The 20,814-nt window shown below is 43.8% G+C and overlaps 1 protein-coding gene across 3 annotated transcripts in view; it reads left to right on the forward strand.

Moving 5' to 3' along the window:
- The window catches only part of GRHL2 (grainyhead like transcription factor 2), a 155,065-nt gene that overhangs the window by 116,456 nt on the left and 17,795 nt on the right, over positions 1-20,814 (forward strand). For 2 of the 3 annotated variants that reach the window (XM_025871495.2, XM_073893054.1), the window contains 4 exons: positions 1,423-1,510; positions 1,976-2,115; positions 6,496-6,527; positions 17,307-17,401. In XM_025871495.2, the coding sequence (XP_025727280.1) occupies positions 1,423-1,510; positions 1,976-2,115; positions 6,496-6,527; positions 17,307-17,401 (355 nt within the window). The remainder of the gene's footprint in view (positions 1-1,422; positions 1,511-1,975; positions 2,116-6,495; positions 6,528-17,306; positions 17,402-20,814) is intronic. The other variant, XM_073893053.1, reaches the window with a different exon arrangement.

The following is a 20,814-nucleotide window of genomic DNA, read 5'->3' on the forward strand; positions in this document are numbered from 1 at the left end:
CACAAATCTCCAAATCTCTTGTGTTGTGCATTTACTTTGGCCAGAATTGGGAATCTGCTTTTTTTTTTTTAAAGCCAATTTAATAAACAAAACATGTATTTCAGGGTTTTGATTCAAAGCTTTTAAGTCTTTTTCTGTAAAGTGCCTATTTCATGACTCTTGTCCAGTTTTTAAATTGGTGCATTAGTTGTCTTTTAAATTTGAATCATTGATATTAAGGATTTAGTACCTTATGATACTTTGTTGCAAATATTTTCACGATTTTGTCCTTTGCCTATTAATGGATTTTTTTTTGCATAACAGGATTAAATTTTTATATTTTTCAAATCCATCTTTTTTGTGTGATGAGTTAGGGGCAATTTTTAATTAGAGGTTGCCAGCCAGTGTGTGCTTCACCACTCCTTGTGTATACTGTCACAAAGGGCAGGAACTGTAAATGCGTATCTGAAATTTAGGGCAGGAGTCTAGTCTGAAGTGTCTATCTGGATGTCACCTGTCTAGAGCATCATGGAAATAAGGGTGCAGGGGAACTCTTTGCAGCAAGAATGAAGAGAGAGAAAGGAAAAGAAAACCATTGGAACATATGTATTTGGGGGTTGGGAAGAGGAAAATGAGTTGACAAAGCAGACACAGAAGAGTGACCATAATAATAATAATAATAATAATAATCAGGGAATCCTTGAAGGCCAGGAAGGAAAGAGATATAAGGTGATGGTCAATTGGTTAAGTAGAGTGTGATTTGGCAAGAGAAACCAATGAAAAAGTCAGATTACCAGGAACAGAGGAGCAAGAAGGAAGTGAATAGACCAAACTTTTTTCTATTTGGTTGAACAAGTACCATCTCCAAGCACTTATGAACACATTAAAACAAAAACCAAAATCATACTTGTATGTGCAAAGCGATCATACATCTTGTGTAGTTTCCTTAGACCCTCCCTCATTTCCACTACTGTAATGATTTTTAAAAGTTCCATGACATCAAGCAAAGGAAAAGTTTTATAGGGAATTCAAGTTCAGCTTTAATGCTCTCTTGGTGCCTAGGAATGATGTTAACAGGCTAGTGTTTTATCTTAATGACGTTTTATTATAACAACTAAAGTTACTTAACCAGCCTCACTGGGATAGGAACCTGGGCCTGGTCTTTCTGTGTGGATTCAAAATTGAAGTTATATAAATAGGCAGGATTTCAAATAAAGGGGGAAATCTGGAAGAAGTGGGATCACTCGGAGGTCGAAATTTAGTACAGACTAAGGATCTGTCTCAGCCTTCAGAACCGAGGCCTGACCTCCCTAGAGGCACAGAAATGGGGCTGCCTGCTCTTCCTTTACCCTCGGTTTGTTTCTTATCCTAGAGGCTTGTATGTGGACACAGTTTTTGCATGCTCTGGTAACATAGCTGGCATTGTTTGTTTTTCCCTGTTAGGGAGCAGAAAGGAAAATCCGAGACGAAGAGAGGAAGCAGAACAGGAAGAAGGGGAAAGGCCAGACCTCCCAAACTCCATGCAACAACTGTGAGTGTTGCTAAGGAGGGGTGGGCTCTGGCCAGGCCACGCCCACTAGGGGAACAGGTGGAAAGAAGTGGATGGTGGGTGAAACTATGGATATGTAAGGGGGGGCTTGCTTTTCCCTAGCCACGAAGACTGGGTGAATTGTCTCGGTGAAAAGCAAATGGAATCACATGATCACAGATTGCTTGTGCTGGGAGGGAGTTTGTAATATCGTGGAGACCAACATCTTCCTCCTCCAGACAAGGAATCTAGGGTGCAGAGAGGGACGGGAGCGCACGAGGGGCTTCCCCTCAAGAATGCTTACCCGAAGTTCACGCTCTTTCGGTTGGTTTGGCAGTGGGAGAGGGGGTGATTGTAAAGTGTGTTCACATCTGTGGCTTTTGGAAAGCTTCAGAGGAGAAAACAGGGAACTCAGACTAGGGCTCACAGCTGAGAGTTCTTAGTCATGCATAATCCTTTCACGTCCAGCCTCTGATGGGAAGTTGGCGGCGATACCTTTACAGAAGAAGAGTGACATCACCTACTTCAAAACGATGCCTGACCTGCACTCACAGCCGGTCCTCTTCATACCTGATGTTCACTTCGCAAACCTGCAGAGGACGGGACAGGTAGGACCTACCTTCTAACATCCACCTGCCATCCCTCCCCGGGGCCAGTGGAGCCTTAAGACAGAATCACATCAGGCAGTGTTGACCTTGAAAATAACCTCTGCACTCCATGCATTGCGCGAAAAGCCAGTCATTCCATAAGAAAACGGATTTTTATAGAAAGGAGTGTCTCAGTAGAGGAAACTGACTTAGTAAGGGGAAGAAGAGAGTGAGCTCATAGTAGTGAAGTGTTGACAAAGCAATGAAAGAGGAAGAAAGTAAGGAAGCTGATAAACCCAGAGAATTTTTTGTGTTGACCGTTTGGTCATGTGGGATTAACCTGGTGCAATAGAGCTCCATCTAATGGTGGGAAATTGAACTGCACCTATAACTTCAGAAAGTTGCCCAAGAGGAAAACTTTTTGATTACATAAAACCATATGAACAGTTTTAATTAACAGTTCCCATTGAATATGTAAATTATTCCACACCAAAAGAAAAATGAGATTGTAGACAAGCCTTTTTAAAAGTAATTCCTGCCTTCTAGTTAAGTCTACAAGCGAAATTAAAGAGCTAAAATTAAAATAACATAAATACCCAATAATTAACTCATTATGGTAGCTCAAGTTGATGAAATATTAGGTGGTCACTAAAATTATAATTATGTAAATTATGTAGCAACATAGGAACTAGTTATGATAATGTTCAGTGCAAGAAAAAATTAAAATACCCATTTGTGTCTGTACCGTGATTCTAGATGTATACCTGAACTTGAAGGTAACAAGAATTGTAACACTTGATGTGTAGGATTAAGTGATGGATGATTTTTTTCTTTCTTTAATATTTTAGCATTATTTATTTTTGTGATAAATTAAAATAGAGTAGGGAAAAAATGTACTTCCCTGGCATTAGCCAGATTTGTCTTTCACTAAATCAGTTGGGTTTTAGTGAATCTTGTATGGGTTAGTTTTCTTTTAAACTCAAAATCCTCTGAGGAAAAGTTTGTTTTGAGAAACAGAGGCATAGTTTTTCTCCCATTCTAAGTGTTCAGACACTCAGTGGAATTGACCTTAAGTCAGGAGGGGAAATCGTTATTGGCTCTACTTGCTCTTTCTGAAGAATATATCGTCCCTCCCGGTGTTGTTTCATTATAGGTATGAGACAAAGCGGTTATACAAGCAGGGCTTCTTTGTTGCTGCTCATGACAGAACATGGTAACAAAATAGTATAGTTTTTTCTTAGAATACCTTCCACCAAAAACTAATGTAACAATCCCATCTTGTTTTACTTGTTTGATAGGAACAAGGTCACAAAGGGGAAAGAAGATTTATCAAGCTATGAGTGCCAGCACCTCATTTTATTTATTTTTTTAATTCCCAAGAGTATGGTGATTGTTTATTTACAGTCTTAGTGCCATAGGATTTTATGAAGCTGGGTATCCATACTTTGCAGAAGAAGGGATAATTGAGTTAAATTGTTCTTTCTGTTTACTGTCATGATTCTGGCTTCGGCTCTGTGTCAAAGCTGACAGCCTGACCTGTTCTCTTGGCAACATTTCCCTGAAATATACAAAGCTGTAAATGAATCTTCAGAGGGAAAGTGACCAAATCTGTGAGTCTTCTGGCCTCACTTGGCCTCTCCATATTGGAACTGGGTGCCTAGCCTGTGGCCGAATCACAAGGAAAATGTAGCCTGTACGGTCTTTTGGATTTAGCAGTTGCAAAGCAGCTCAGTCAGTGCCCCCAGGTCATTGGTGAAGTTAAGTTCTGCAATCTGGGGCCACCCTTGCAGAGCCCTCAGGCTTCCCCTGTGGCCTTGGAGTTAGAGTCAGGAGGTCAGTGAGGGAGGGAGCCTGCCTAAGCTCTGGGCAACAGAGGAACACAGTCAGCTGTGCTCTGGAACAATGTGTGAATATTCTATGGTTGACCGACTTGGCCCAAGGACAGGAGCGCCTACAGTGTGGCTGGCTGGGACTTAGAGTCTGCCTTTTTTTGGAAGAGCTAGAAAGCAGGGAGATGGGTCCAGAGGTAGGAGGGAAGCCGGCTGTGCCATGATGTTAGAAGTGGGTGTGGGGAGGTGGTTGATTTTGACATGTGAAACAAGGTCCAGCTGTGACGCATCAAAATGTGGGCCAGTTGTACCATAAATGGGGCCCCGGGGAGGGGGAAAGGCAGGTGATGTGCACGTGTGCAGCTCAGTGACCACAGCAGACACAAGCCTTGTCAAAATCAGTTACATCAAAGCTCTGCGCGGCAGAGGAGAGGGAGCAGCCTTCCGGCTCTCAGGGTCAGTGAGAGACCCCCAGTCACATTGAGGGCTCACGAGCTATGGCACAGTGATTCCTGGTCACCCAAGAACATAGGCTGGGGAGTGGGTACTTTTACTGACAGCCCACATGTTCCCTCCGCCGTTACCGATTCACATGTGGATTCATCAGACAATTATCAAAAACTAATATGAGGGAATGAACCCAATGTGCAGGCACTATGGAGATCTTAGTCTCCTTCTCTTCACATCAAATCCCGGATAGTCACTGGGGCTTTTCTCTGGAATGCCTTTAAAAACAAGTGATAAGGGGATCTTGGGAGAAATTGTGAGATACAGAGGCATCATCTTTCTGATCAGACTTCCTCAAGGCACCTGAACCCAAGGAGGACTTTGCTCTTCCCTCATACCCTCAAAGCTGTCTTCCCCATTGTGGTTTGTAAACTGCCTTCCCCCAAAGAATTCAGGTTCCCAAGTTCCATTCCAAGTCTTTTAAATCAGAATCTCTGAAGAGGGTTCCATATTTTTTATGTACTCTATGAAGTTTGAGAAATACTCTCTAAACATTAAATCCATGCAATAAGACCTACAGCCAACAAGGAAGAAACAGTGGGTCATTGTGAGAGAAGTGACCAGTGCAAGGACAGGGGTAGGGACAGTGTAGTAGAGGCCATTTAGGAGGGCAGGAAAACACTTAAGAGAAGGCTGCTTCATTTTGGGGTCACCAGTCAACTTTGCAGAGAGCCCTCCATGACCCTGTCATATAGTCAGACAGGGCAGATGCATTATGTCACATTTAAAGAAGCTAGCAAAAAACAGGCCAACATCAGGAACTTTTCCCCAAAAATCGAGTTCTGTGGCCAGTGCTATGGCCCAGGCTCCCTCACTTATGTGGGTCATTCCATATGCACCTAAATAGTCCCACTTCTAGAACATCACCGTGGTGGATGCTCCAGTACTACATTGAAACCTGGGATATGGTGGAAGAAAACATCTTGCCTGTGCTGTTTTGTGTTAAAAAGAAACGAAATATACAATACAACAATAGACATAAAAAGTTTTAAGAGGATAAGTTCCCTGTGGAAATCTTGCTAATGACTAGAATGGCTGATGCCCAGAGAGTCCCCGGTAACCAGCTCTGTTATACCGTGAAGTCTGGGTGTGGCAGCATCCCAGGCACTGCCAGGAGCCTTTGAGAAGGTTTGTAGGGAGGGTGTCAATCTAGGCAGAGCTTTTCTCCCAGGCAACTGGGGCAGGGGCAGTGACGAAGTGTACCAGCACCAGAAGTGACTTGAAGTTAAAATGTAAGTGTCTAATGCTAACTTGGGTCTTGTTTTTCACCCAAATAAAAATGGTCCTGAAGCACATAGATAAAGCTCAAGAAAGGCCTGCAATTAATTTTTATAAATAACTGGGTCGAGAGGACCTACATGCATAAAGAGATCCCCTATGGATTTCTGTAGTTTCATAAAATAATAGGGATGCTTCATAATTTCCTTAAATCTGATTCTGCCTGCCACCATGCTGACCACCTAAAGAAATCTGTTCTCAGAGGTCTTCTGGCCTGGAGCACCTCCTAGAGCTGCATGACCTTTCCCCAGCCTGAAGACAGTCGACTCTAAATGTTTGTGGCTGTGGGATGCTAGAATAGTCCACGCCCTTTTGGGGAACAGACAGGGGCCTGGGGTTGCTGTTGCACTGCCCTGGGACTCTCTTGCTCCCCTCCCTTCGCCAGATCACAGTATCTGTAGTCAGCTCACCTGTGGACCCGATGGGATTGGATACTCACACACCTTGCTCCAGAGCCTTTCTAAACAATGATTTGTAGGTCCTGATAAAATATTTCTTTAATGTCAAAGCAAGAGCTGGTTTAGAACTGTAGGTAATCTGATCAGAATGACTTGAGCTGGAAATAATCAGATTTCCAATTTTACTTCCTTAAAATCCAAGAATTAACCCTAGGAAGAATATGATGTAAAATTTGTATTTCCTTGGACACACACACACAGCATCATTAAACAGATCTGCTTTTTGTCTTCTTTAAGACAGTGTAAGAGCCTAGGAAAGTCAGTGCATCACGTAATCTATTTCCACTTCTTGGTCTAACCTACAGTAAGCCTGTTGTTTTGTTCCACAGGTGTATTACAACACGGATGATGAACGAGAAGGGTAAGACACTCAGTTCTTTTGCTTTACATCCAAAGTCAGTGTATGTCAGTAGAAATGGCTCTTGGAGCACAGGATAAGCATGGACTTAGAGCTGAGAAATGAGAAAGACTTGACTCTGGGGCTGTCTGAGAGGAAGTTTGGGGAAATGCTGTTCTCCTTCCACCCCTTCTTTATCTCTCTCCTTTCTATGATCTGCCTTTGAATAACTAGCTATTTTTCTAAGTGACACATCGCTTCAAGATTCTACCTTTTCACCAATAATCCAGTAACTGAAATCTCTGGCCCCAACACAGGATTAAGGTGAGCTTGAGGTGGGAGCCAGGGAGACAGCCTGCCCTGCTTAGTTAGTAGTGCTCGGGTCATCCACGTGGACCTCTTGAAGCCCTCACTCTGGGAAGTGGGCCCAAGGTTAGTGGTGAGGCTGGTGTGAATGAAGCTAGGGAGGCCGAGAACCTAGTCACTGTCCTTGGGATTGTAGGTAAGAGAGGGTTTACATGGGGTCACTAGGGCTCCCAAGTGTCTTGCACATCAAGTTTCTGCATAGTGCTTTCTGTGCATTTACTCATTTTATACACTCCTGGAATTTTAGAGACAAAAAGGAAACTTCAAGGTCATTTAGCTGACTCTGTTTTAAACAGTGCAACACAATACACCACATGTTTGATAGGTAGTCAGGCAGCTTCTACTTGAACACTCTCACTGTATGTAAGATAACTCATGACACCATTGGACAGTTGCAGCTCTCAGAAAGTTAGTTTATTGAATTGTTGTCTACCTTCTTTTGACTTTCACCCATTGGCTCTAGTTCTGCTCTTTAGATAAGCCCCATCCATTCCTCCTCATTCAGACACAGTTTTACCTTTCAGTGTCTCCACTCCAGGGGATACCACCAAATTTTTAATAGTTTGTTTCCCTAGAATTGGCTCTCAGAAATAAATATCTGTTCTTAACCTTATGAGCTGGAGATTATACTGGGATAATTCCTTCTTGTGACCCGGACCCTTTTTTCTCTTAAAACAACCTAGAACTACATTCATTTTTCTTTTCTTTTTTTTTTTAAGATTTTATTTATTTCTGAGAGAGAGCATGTGCATGAGAGAGAGAGAGAGAGAGTGCACACAAGCGGGGTAGAGGGAGAGGGAGAAGCAGACTCCCCGCTGAGCAGGGAGCCCAATGTGGGGCTTGATCCTAGGACCCTGAGATCATGACCTGATCCAAAGCCGGATGCTTAACCAACTGAACCACCCATGCGCCCCTCATTTTTCAATATCTGTGTTATGTTACATATATACCACTAAAATCTTGGTTTGCATTATATCTGTATAACTAAAATCTCTAGATCGTTTTTTTCAGACTATAGTCAAACCGGGGCTTCCCTATGCTTATGCAATGAGTATATTTATTTATAAAACATTTCAAGGTGAAGTAAGTGGAGCAGATATTGCTGAGTTCATTTCCTAGAGCAGAGTTTGGTAAACTACAGCCAGAGGGCCAAGTCAACCCGTCACCTGTCTTTGAACAGTCCATAAACTTTTTTTTTTTCTTTTTAAAGTAGGCTCCATGCCTAGCGTGGAGCCCTATGCAGGGCTTGAATTCATGACCCTGAGATCAAGACCTGAGCTGAGATCAAGAGTTGGATGCTTAACCAGCTGAGCCACCCAGGCGCCCCTGTCTGCAAACATTTTTAAATGGTCAAGAAAAAAAAAGAATCCAAAAGAAGAATAATATTGTGTGACAAGTGAAAAATAAATGAGATTCAAGTGTCCATAAAGTTTAATTGGAACACAAACATGTTAATTCCATTATGTCTTGTCTGTGGCTGCCTTCCTGCCCCAGCAGCAGAGCTGAGTAGTTGCAACAGAGACCTGGGTAGGCTGGAAAGCCTAAATATTTACTTATCTGACCCTTTACATAAGAAAAAGTGGGCCACCCTCTGGTCTAACGGTAGAGAATCTCAAAAGGAGTCAAAGATTCCCCAGCTGGTTAGGTGCAGAACCTTGTCCAGGATCTGACCTCTAAATTCAGAGTTCTGAGTTTTCTAAATACCTAATTAGATTGTTCTTTTTATCTTGGCACATAGGTAATAGATCCCAGTGGCTGGAAGGAGCAAAAAGATTAGCACTATCTATTCTAATCTGGTACTCACACATTTTACCAGGGACAGTGTGGCGTCATGGAAAGGACAGTGACTCGGAGCCTAGGAAGCCCACATTCTGCTCCAGGGCCATTGCTTACCAATGTGAGGCCTTGGGCTGGCTCCTTGACCTCTGGCCTTCAGTTTCCTCAGCTGTAAAATGAGGATTTTGGATGAGGTGATCTTCGAGGTCTCATCGAGCACTAACATTCTACTCTTCCCTTCTCTGGGAGAAGTTAGCCTCCTAAGGGAGAAGCGCCTGAGACCCGAGTGCTGCTTCATGTGCAGACCTCCTTGGCAACCAACCTCAGCCTACACTGTCCTTCCTAGCAAGGTGGCAGCGTTTAGATGGCCAGGTGACCTATTTCTAACTCATGTGGCTTGGCCTCTCTGTAAGAATTACCCTCCGTTCTTGCATAATCATGAGACCCGAGTCTCTGTCTCTCCTACATCTAATTCGAGTTCAGTTGAGCACATGGGTGGCCTGGGAGCCTCAGTGTTAATACACAGTTGATACTTGGCTATTGTTATGTGTCAAAGTAATAATTAGCATCCACTGGATATCTTGGCTAGGCACGGTACTAAGTGCTTTATGTGCATTGTTGTGTTGAATTGTCCCAAAATTCCCATGGGGAAGATGCTGTAATTGTGTCCACTTTATAAAGAGCATTGGAGCGTTGGACAAGACAGTGTTCTAAGTGACACGGCTGGTGGTGATAGCGGCAGGATCGGAGGCCGGCCTAGCGGCCCTCCCCATGTCCTGCTTTAGCCATCATGCCCTGGCACCTCACTCTCTTAATTCTTGATCTGTGGCTGCCAGTGCGGCACAGAGACAGGCCCTCGTGATGGCTTTCTGGCCTTGACAAAGGCACACCCTTGGCTCAGCCTCTGGAGTGCGGGACCCAGACTGTGACAAGCCCAGAGGAGCGTACCTGGTGGAGGGGGTCAGGGCAGAGCCCTGAGGGGTGTGCCACCTTCCTTGGCATTCACATGGCCTCCATCAGGACTGTCTCTGGCCAGTTCGTCACTCCCTGCCAAGCAGAATTAGTTAGTATGAAAGCATCTGGTTAAGTGCTGGAGAGCAGCATTCACTGAACCACCAGCCGGAGAAGGCACAGCGGAGGCACCCCGCTCCCTCCGCCCGCAGCTCTGAGGCCAACGTGGTGGTCGGACACAGACTTGTTCGCGAGTACAGCCTGCTGGCCTCAAGTGCCAGCCAACCTGAGTGTGATTCAGGAGGGAAAATAGAGGAAATGCAGATGAGGTGGGATGGGGAGCCATCATCAGCCAAGTGCCTAAACAGAACAAAAAGGGGAACACCTGTTTGCTCCTGCCTCTTTGATGATAAAGTGAGTATTGGGGGTGACTTCGGGTGCTGAGTTTGGGCATCGACAGACCCGCGCAGGTTTGTTTCATAGGCAGGGGATCCAAGTTAGATACAGAGGCTTTGGACACCCCTTCTCAGCAGCAGGCCTCTTGCTGCAATTTGGAATCACCTGGGGAGTTGAAAAATAACTCACAGGTAGCACCCCCATGGATTTTGATTTAATTGGCATGGGATGCAGTTTAGGTACAGAGACCTTTTTAAAGTCCCCAGGTGATTCTAAAGCTCAGCAGTGTTTGAGAACCACTGCTTTGGAGCCAGGCAGCCATGATTTGAATCAGGCCTTTACAAGCTCTGTAACTTAATATAACAACTTTTTGGAGTCTCATCTAAAAATAACAAAAAATAATACCTACCTGATAGAGTTATAAGCATTAGTATGTCAAATGTCCTGGCATGTGGAAGGTGCTTAAAAAAAAAAATCATAGCTGTTATTATTATCGTTAAGGTTCCTTTTCAAGCCCTCCGTAAATGATACTTAATTGAGAAATGGAAGAGAGGGAGAGGAAAAAAGTTGGAAAGAACAAGCCAGACAGGAAGAATTTTCTGTGGAATATGGGCCCTTAACCAGGGATTCATGAGTGGCTCTTATGGGGAAGAGGGAAGGGCTTTAAACTCCTTGAAATCATATATAAATTGCTATGCAAAGGTCACATATAGTGGGAAATGCTATTCTGTTCCATTACTTCAGGGGATCTGGTCTCCATCCCCATCTGACCTCTAGTTCCTAGAAAACCCTTCTTGCCTTAATCTCTTGTCCACGGTCACCCCCACGGTAGTGCCCCCATTCCAGCCTGCAGTGTGGTCCCTTCAAGTTCAGCAGCTCTGTAGCTTTCACACTGCATTTGGGGCACAGGGACCCTTGGCAAGTTCGGGCAGTCCTGTTTGTGTAGGACAGTGGTTTTCCTTCAAGAATCTGCCATTACCATGGTGCTGCTGGGAATCCTCAGACCACAGTCCTCTCCAAAAATTTCTCTTATCCCCTTGCCTCTTCTCAAAGGCACAACGCCTTGGGGCCACATTGTATGATCTCCTCAAAAGCTGAAACTTTAGGAAAACAAAAGCCAGGGGAAGGTAAAGGTTGGGCAAGGCCACCCTGTGGATTGGTCCCATACCAGCTCAGAGAGACGGCTCCCCAGGGTGACTTCACGCGTCATACTGAGTGACGCCAGCAGAGGGCCCTCCCATTCCTCTTGCAGGAGGGAGAGTCCCATAGATGTTGCCAGACCGAACCATGAGCTTGGTTACAGTGTTGCTGAGGAAAAAGAGCCAGTTCTGGTGCTCATCTACCGTGGAAGCCAACACTTTGGCTCAAATTCAATACCCTTTGGAGAAGTTAGAGATTACTAACCAATCACCAGTGAGTGCATTTAATCAACATGATACTAAATCTAAAAAGTCATCACCTTGTGTTCATCAGCACAAAATAAAAATCTTCTAGAATTCTGCACTACTTCTTTTAAAGGAGCACTTTACAGAGCTCCAAATACTTTTATTTGATAAGGTTCTCAGGGATGCTAAGCAAACTATGAAATCATAGCAAGGTATGGATGGGCTCTGTTTTACCACAAAAACATAAATATAAGGTGGTTAAAAATAAAGGACCACTTCCCCCAATTTCCCAAGGAGGAGCTGAAAACATAAATTAAAGCTTTGGGGCCAGTTTGAATAGTTAAACCCATTATGGATATCGCCAAAAGAATCAATGATTTACTGATACTTCCTTTGTTAATTAACCTACATTTAAAGAGTAACATAATTCAGAAATGTCTGTTACATTTACATTTTCTTCAAATTCTTTACAATTCATCTTTTTTTTTTAAAGATTTTATTTATTTGTTTGACACACAGAGAGAGAGAGCATAAGCAGGAGGAGTGGCAGGCAGAGGCAGAGGGAGAAGCAGGCTCCCCACAGAGCAGGGGGAGCCCGATGTGCGACTCAATCCCAGGACCCCAGGATCATGACCCGAGCTGAAGGCAGTCGCCTAACCAACTGAGCCACCCAGGCGCCCTACAATTCATCTTTGATATAGGGTCTTTCTTATCACTAAAATTATGTTTTATGTCATCTCACACTGTTTATCAGGGTTATTCTTTCCCACTACTGTCAGAGTGGAGATACAGCACTTAAATCCTTATCTTCAAGACTGCCCTTGGAAATTTTATCCCAAGCCACGGATACCGATTCTCATAACATAGAAATTGTTACACAAGCGTCTGCCACAATGTTGCCTCCCATTTTCAATTGTTTTTAATTAAAATTTTTATTTCATGATAATGGTAGATCCATATGCAGTTGTTAAGAAGCCCAACCCCTTTCTGATTGATATATTTTTATTTTTTATTGTTAGATGTTGCATTTAAAAACCCACCCAGTAATACTCAAATCTGCATCAGATAAGCAAGGGAGGTTTTAAAAAAATATTTAAAATATTTTCATAAGTTTCTTACATTAGTACCAGTTATTCTTACTTGTATACTAGTTTCCTATTTTGCAAACTGGAAGATTGGAACTAAAGACTCCTTTTATAAATGTAACCCATATTTACTGTTTCTACTGCTCTTCATTTCTTCCTTGACTTCTGTGTTTTTCCTTGGGATTTTTTTTCCTGTTGCGTGAAGAACTCTGTTTAATATTTTTGTTGCCGTTGTTGCTATGGAACTTTTGGCAAAGAATTTTCTCATATTGTTTGTTTATTATAAATGTTTTTATTTCACGGTCACTTTTACAGGATATTCTTGCTAGATATCAAATTCCAGGTTGTCAATTACTTTCTTTCAGTTTTGGTTTCCATCATTACTGTTGAGAAATCATTTATCTGCCTTATTGTCACTGTTTCAAATGTGATTGTCCCTTCCTTCTTTCCTTCCTTCCTTCCCTCCCTCTCTCCTTCCCTTTCTTATTGTTTGAGAAGGCTGCTTTAAAATATTCTTCTTTCTTTTAGTTTTTCAGAATTTTTATTAAGATGTTCCTACATGTAGGTTTTCTTTATTTTTTCCAGCTTGGTATCTTACAGTTCCTATAGCACTTATTGAATCTGTGGGTTGATTGAATCTGTGGGTTGATGTCTTTCATCAGTTTGGGAACAATATCACCTATTATCTCTTCAAACAGTGCTTCTTATCTGTTCCCTTTCTGTACTCCTTTAAGATTTGAAATGTGTATTAGAACGTTTTATTGTGTCCCTGTGTTTTTTATGTGCTTTGCTGAAACGTCCATCTTCTTTGCTCACCCTGTGTCAGCCTGGATATTTTCTGTTGACCTAACTTTCCACTCTGTTAAATTCATCTATTGAGTTCTTAATTTCTGTTATTGTACTTTTTAGTTCTAGGGTTCCACTTAATTGGTTTATTTATTTTAATAGACTCCAGCTCTATATGTCTTGTCATTTGTATTCATGAACACAATAATAACAGTTATTTTTAAGTTCACATTGGTAACTCAATAATATGCTATAAGTGTGTTTTCTGTGGGCCTGTTTCTATTGTGTGTTTTTCTCTTGGTCCTTTTTATTAGTATATTTAATAAGCATTAGTTGAGTGATGAATAATGTATGTAAAAATTACAGAAGATCTAGATGACCATGTTTTTCTCTTGTGAAGGTTTTCCCTATCCTCTGGTGTGCGGCCTGAGTGAATGCAGATCACTGTACTCCAGTCAGTGCAGAACTGACCCTAAGCTCAGTTGCAATTTGTATTAACCTCAGACTACTTCATCCTAACCCCTAGACTATAGCTCTGAGGGACTTTCTATGGGCGCTCTTCCTTGGTGGGATCTGACACCTGATTTCTGTCTCTTTAGCATGGGGAGACTACTAAGGCCTCCTCTATGATTTTCAAGGACTTTCTGCTCAATTTCTTAGTTTCTTGTCCTGTGCAGTTTAGGGACTTGGCAAGTATCTAGGAAGGAATACTGCATTGTCTGGTTCACTTTTCTGTGCTTCCTTACTCTCTGGAAGTTTTTCCAAAAGTCCTAGATGCCTTTGCAGCCCCAAACAAAAACTTCTGTTTTTCTAGCACCGTAAGATTGCCAAAAACTGTGCAGACTTTTTTTTCCCCTTGCATATGTGCCTTAGCTGGGATTATCACCTTCTGCTCCCAAACAAGAACTGGCAAATGCTCTGAGGGAACAGTGGCTCACTGATTACCAGCTCATCTCTCTGCATTCTTTTCCCTGAGACCTCAGCTCCTCAAGCCCTGACTGCCCCATCAGCAGTCTCCACTACTTTCAAGAGGTCTTCTGTTTGTTTGTTTAATTTTATACAGTTTTCACATTGTTCTTGGCTAGAACATTGGCTTGCCACAAGCTACATCTTATCAGGAACAGAAATATCTGTATTTCCTCTTCAAATGATCCTTCTGGGGCCTACTAACCTAGTCATTTATTACTTGCATTGTAGAGCTCTTAACTATGGTAATCATTACTAAATCTATATGTGGGTTTTGTTTGTTTTGCTAATTCTGTCAGTACCCCAAATTAGCATTGATTAAAGTCATTTTGGGATGGTTACCCAAAGAGTAATTTGTTACTGAAATTAATTGAGATCCTACTCCATACTGTGAGAGACCTTATAAGGACTTGAACATAAGAGAGCCTCCTCTTTTCTGAGGCTAATGGGGTGGGGAGGGGAGGAAGGTCAATTTATTTGGGGGCAGAATGGGGTGCTATCAAAAGTCAGCAGGACTGTAAGAATATAAATAAATGTTGCTTGATGAGAAAAAGAAAATCACCAGTTTAGGAACCCTCACACAGCATGAGAGCATGTCTGGTGATATTTCAGGCTATTTACCTATTATTAACCTACTGGTCACTGGCAATTGTATGAATTCATTTTTAACCTTCTGCTCCTGAGGTCATTGTCACCCCATTTCCAAGACATAATGGAATAATATGAGCTGCTTTTATGATAAGGTAGTGAAGTTGTCACAGTGCCCTAACAACTTATTACCACTGTGAACTGGGACTTGAGTTTAAGTTTTCCCTCTAGTTGTTTTCACAGTTTGACTTGGGAATAAAAGAGAATGCTCTTACCATCATTTCTCATACCTTCACATCATCATCTCAGATTTATTAGGTATCTTTATCATGAGTTTGTCCTTCAAAGCTGCATTCTCTTAACAGCCTGTTTTACTTGTTAGCCACATCACCCTAGCCTTACACATATTCAGCCTGAGTTTGGTTTTCACTAATATAAGGATAAGATTAGCCCTGGCTGGCTCACACGGTGTTCCTGAGACCTAATTGACCAAGATGAAAAGTACTTTGTAAAATGTGAAGTCTTTTTAAAAAATTGATAGACCTTTTCGGAGCACTTAATATATGAGATGATAACTTAAAGCATTGTTGGTTTAATAATTTAAACTATTAGAACTAATAGAAATACTTTCTGGATCGTCCAGAACTTTGTACCTTATGCTCTTTGTACCACTGGACCCAACCGCTAACTTGACTTGAGAACTGACAAATAGCTTCCTAATGACAATGATGCCAATGAAGAATTGTCTTTGAAGCAGGGTTTTGTATTACCTTGGGAGCTTGGCATTGATGTGATGTCCACCTCCCATGCAGGAAGCTTTTCCAGCATGGATCCTTAAATTGCACCAAAGCGGACTCTTTGCTCTCTGAGGGTACATGGAAACTTTGGCGTCTTTCAAGCTCTGTGCCATATTTATTCTTCTCCATATCTCTCTTTCTCTGATCTCTCCACCTTTATCGTCACTGTCATCATCATCTCTAACACTTCGGTAGCACTTCCGATATATCCAGCAACTGTGTCAGTGGTTTACATTTGTCAAATTTATTTAATTCTTTCAACAGCTTTCTTTTAAAGACAAAGAATCTGAGGCTCAGGGCAGTTGAGGAACTTGTCCATGTTCCCATAGCTAGTAAACTATGAAGCAGAGGTTTAAACCAAAGTAATCTGGACCCAGAGTTCATGTCTTAATAATTCTGTTGAACTGCCTGTGTGGCATTGCTTCATGTGCCTAGTAGTTCTAGGAATCTCCAAAGAGAGTAAAAATGTCTAAAAACCTGTCTACTCGCTTGAGGGCTTGAAGAGGGCTACTCTTCAAGCTAAAAACCTGTCTACTCCCTCAAGGGCTTCAGGAGCATTTTCTCCATGTCTAAGCCAGTTCGGGCTGCTCTAACAAAATACCACAAATGGGGCGGGGCGGGGGGGATGGTGCTTAAAACAACAGAAATGTATTTCTCAGAGTTCTGGAGGCTGGAAGTGTGAGATCAGGTGCCCGTATGGTTGTTGTCTGGTGAGAACCCTCTTCTACCAGCTTCTCACCGTGTCTTCACTCTGTCCTCTTAGGGGTGCTAATCCCATCATGGCGGCTCCACCTTCATGTCCTAATTACCTTTCAAAGGCCTCACCCCTGAATAACATCTTACTGAAGACTGGGGTTTCAACATATGAATTTGGGAAGACACACACATGCAGCCCACAACACTCAGCACCAGTGACTTCTCTCCAGTGACAGTCTGTGCTTCCAATTTCCATTCCTCTCAAAGACTCCTCCCCTTCCTTAGAGTACCCAGAATGGACAGGAACTTTGGGGGGAAAATGCAGAACCACCAGCACTGGCTCAGGTGGGGACATGTGGGGACTCAGCACCATATGGGGTCCAGGGGATACTAAAACCCCCCTCCCAAGGAGGAGGGAAAGGCTGGGCGGCCGAGGTCTGGGTCTCTGGAGAACTTCCACCGCTGCAGTCTCATCTGTTCCAACGAGATGGAACCATAGAACAGCAGGAAATCAAGACAGCCTCAGAACTGAGAACCAGCCAGGGACGCCCATCCCATTTCCAGAGGTCCCTGCTGTGCCCTTAAGGGGCTGGCAAGAGAGCGTAGGACACTCAGGCCCTAGCTAAATGGGAGGAGCTAATAACTTGGAGATCACATAGACCCCAGGGTTCACTCCTGCTATCACACCCCAGCCCTGATCTTTTGAGCAGGAAGGCGGTTAGATGCAGGATAGAGTGGGTAAAACCCAGCGGTCTCATCTTTGTGGATCCATATGCAGTAATAGGCAGTATGTCCTTGGTCCATGCCCTAAGATACTGGTGTGTGTGTTCTGCCCCAGGCAGGGATGACTTGGGACCTGCAGGGGAGAGGAAGGAGGTTGCTGAGTGGATCCAGTTGTAGAGAACTGGGGATGGTACAAACAAAGGAAAAAGGTAGTGCCAGACACATACATAAACCTTTCTTTTGACTCCCTGCATGCTTTACTTAACAATTTCTGCTCATCTTTTCTAGCAGCAGTGTCCTTGTTAAACGGATGTTCAGGCCCATGGAAGAGGAATTTGGTCCAGCACCTTCTAAGCAGATGAAAGAAGAAGGGATGAAGCGAGGTATCTCCCCTCTGGCATTGCAGGGTTACCCACCCTCCCATCATGAATGGTGGGGGCACTTCACACAGAAGACTGTGCAGCCCAGCCCAGACCCTGTGGTTCAAGGCTGGCCTGGGGATTGGTTATTGATGAAGGAAGTCCACAGTGTTCCCCTTCACTTTCAGCCCTGTCCTTTTAAGCACCTTAAGCAAATATATATTCTTTCTAGGCACTGGTTCTTTCTTTTGCCTTGGGAGCAAGGTAATGAGGTACCAATCAGCCAGCAGTGAGGTCTGAGGTCAGAAAGAAACTTTTGCTGCCCATGAGGCAGTAACGTCTCACAAGCAGCAACGGTTGAGAATCATTCCAGAGATGCAAACGACTCATCTCAGACAGATAAATGAGCCTGTTTTCTGACATCACAGCTTCTTCACTTTCTTTGTCAAGGGTCTTATTCTGCTTTATCAAGAGAGTAAGAAACAAAGTGAGAGTGGGTCAGTGTTTTGCTCTGCCTTTTGATACTGTACATGACTCACTGTCTTTCCTTGGAGGAAGAGGAGAGCGTGGGGAATGGCCGTTTCCCCTCCTGTCCTTCTGTAGCCAACACCAAGAGCTTCCAGAGATCTTAGATGTACTGTGCTGGACTTTCAGTGAGTCAGGCTACCCTGTTAAATATGTTCGCCATCCACACAGACTTGAATTTTTTGTTACCGAGAAACGGTATTTCTTTTCTACTTGTAATGGGATTTGCATAATGGCCAAGAACATCCCCTCTGTAGCCTTCCTCAGCCCTTCAGAGTTGTAGGACCTTGGGGAGACCCTCTGCTCCTTCGAGTCCACATTGTAAACAGGGATGAAAAGAGTACCTACCTGTAGAGTTGCTGTGAGGATTGATGAACCTCAGTGTATGTCAAGACACTTCACCCAGGTGCCTAGCACATAGTAAGCACTCTATGTTCACTATTATAGCTGTGACTTTGATTATTAGGTCTGGGTCTAGGTATATCTGTTCATTGTGAATAAGTAATTAGTGTTTCAAAATGGAAAGAGCATAAATACCTAGGTGGTGTTAATTACATTAGCAACCTTTAAACCTTTAAAAGATTGACTTCACAGGCTTCCCATCAAATATTCAAGTGCATTTTGGGCTTTGTTCCTGCATGCCTTTTCTAGCACATACTTTAGAACAAAGGCAGAATTATATGGAAATCAAGAATTACACAGGCAAAAGCAATTGTAGCTTGCATCCATATTTAGTGCATGCTGGCTAGCCCAAAGGTTGTGTTTTTCAGATTATTTTGAGATTGTGAAGTCAGTACAAAAATTGCCACTGGGAATTTTATTGGGCTGTGACAAAAAGCAAGTCTGTTTGGCCTTTGAAACATCTAAATCACAGAGACACACGAGGGCGCTGCAAGCTACCAGCGACCAAGCAAGTGGTCTCCTGAGAGTGGCTTTCCTTTGGAAAAGGACAGTGGAGTTACTGAGCCCCTTGCCTGGAGCTCCCAGTCGGAGCTGGTCTTTGACAAACAAGAGGAATCAGGGTCAGTGATGGTTCCTATTGTTTGTTTATTAGAAGTTCTCCAGGAGAGAAAATGATCATAATTATCACCAAAGCCATTCTTTGTTGTTCTGCCTTTGTAGCCACTTCTCTGGGGGGCTCCGTGAGAGTCACTTGGAGCCTGTCTCTGCGGCTGTCTGCCTCTCCCATAGCCTCTGGGATGCATGCCGGCCGTCATGGCGTGCGCGCCCTGCCGCTGTCGCATGGTTACCGAAGCTGCTGCCCGGGGCAAGCTGTGGGGGTGTGCTATCAGCCCAGCAGGGGTGGGGGCTAGGATGCTGCCCTGCCTAGCCTCTCTCCCACAACCTATCCACATGCCACCGGCCCACCTCTAACGCCTTACCGCGACACTGTAGCAAGGGTATCAGCCATACTATTTCAAAGACAAAAGATTTTAAAAGAAGAAATTTGTAAATCCAATGGAAGCAGGACTCATTTTACTAGAACATGTTTGGGGTTTCTTTAGGGTCAGCCTGCTGGAAATGATATTTTTCTTTTGGGGCTTGCGGGGAGAACTTATAGAATGTTTGCTGTAACAGCCACCCCTTTTTTTAAAATTTAATTGTCCTAATCCAGTTGTAGCTGAGGTCCTCTGGTCTAATTGTTTCTCATTGTGCTGCTAACCTTGAGTCCTCTTATAAGGCCATTAGGCCACTAGATTGTTTCAGCTGAAATGGAGACTATAAATATTCCTCCAAAGGACTACATTTTGAAATCTTTGGAGACATGTTCAGTCTGTTTATTTTTAATTGGTAGTTTATTTTTATACTTGGTAAAGAGAAGAAACTTTGCAATACTTCAGGGTTTTTTTCTCTTTTGTGTCACACACAAACCGAACAGCTGCTGCAGAAAGAAAATGTAGGCAGAGCCCTTGTGCGCCCGTGTAGACTTTGCCTTTATGAAGCAGGCAGCTTTAACAAAGTCCCTGGGACTGGGGAGGAGTGGGGGAAGGGGCAGGAGTTTGAGTTAGAGCTGGTTTCAGTTTCCAGCTCCAGCTTCATTCTTTCAGCTTGGTGGTGACTGTGACTCCCTTGGAACCTGACTCTGGTCGGAGGCTCAGCAGGGCTTCTTGGCTGCACATTCTTCCTGTAGTAGCCAGGCACAGGGGGCTGCAACCTTGGCCCTTTTCTTTCCCTCTGAAGTCAGAACCAGAAGCCACATCATTGGAGGAGGGAGAGAGAAAGCACAAGCAGCTCAGGGGGCTGGAGGGTCGCGTGTGAATGGCAGTTCCAGTTCTTTCTGGGAGCTAAGCCTCCGTGCAGTTGCTCTAAGAAAGGGTGTCCCCTGAGAGTGTCTTCTCTGTGATGGTGTCTGGGGTTGCTACCATCTCCCCTAGTCTGTGCATGATCAACTTGAGACCGTTACGTTACAGAGAAATGAGCACAAAGCCGCATTCACCTTCACTGAGGGCACTAGAACCACGACAGGTGCTTCCTAATGGTATCTGCTGATAGAGGAGCGGTACTTGCTGTGTGCTGGGCATGGTGCTAAGCGCCCCACGTGGATGCTATTCATTTAACCCCCACAGCAACCCCGTGAGGTAGATGATACTATTATCCCCGTTGTCCAGGGAAGACCAGCGCTTGGAGAGGTTTAAGGAAGCAGAGCCCCACAGCAGGCTGAGCTGGGGTCAAAGCCAGTCCTGTTGTACTCTAAGTCCATAGCTTCTCCCTCATGCCTCTGACATGCCCTGGCTCCCTCTGGGCCTGTGCACTGGTTGGTCTGTCTGCCTGGAGTTGGCGCTCCCTGTCTTCTCTCCCCACCTTCCCACCTCTGTGAAAAGCTCAGGCCCCTGTAAGCACACTTTCGTGTCTTTTTCCTTCCGAACTCGTCCAGCCCCGTCTGGCTGTCTGCCTATTTGCGGAATGCCTGC

This window comes from Callorhinus ursinus, unplaced genomic scaffold (assembly GCF_003265705.2).
Source record: "Callorhinus ursinus isolate GAN/ISIS: 27379988/994484 unplaced genomic scaffold, GSC_fseal_2.0 scaffold5, whole genome shotgun sequence".
Classification (NCBI taxonomy): Eukaryota; Metazoa; Chordata; class Mammalia; order Carnivora; family Otariidae; genus Callorhinus; species Callorhinus ursinus.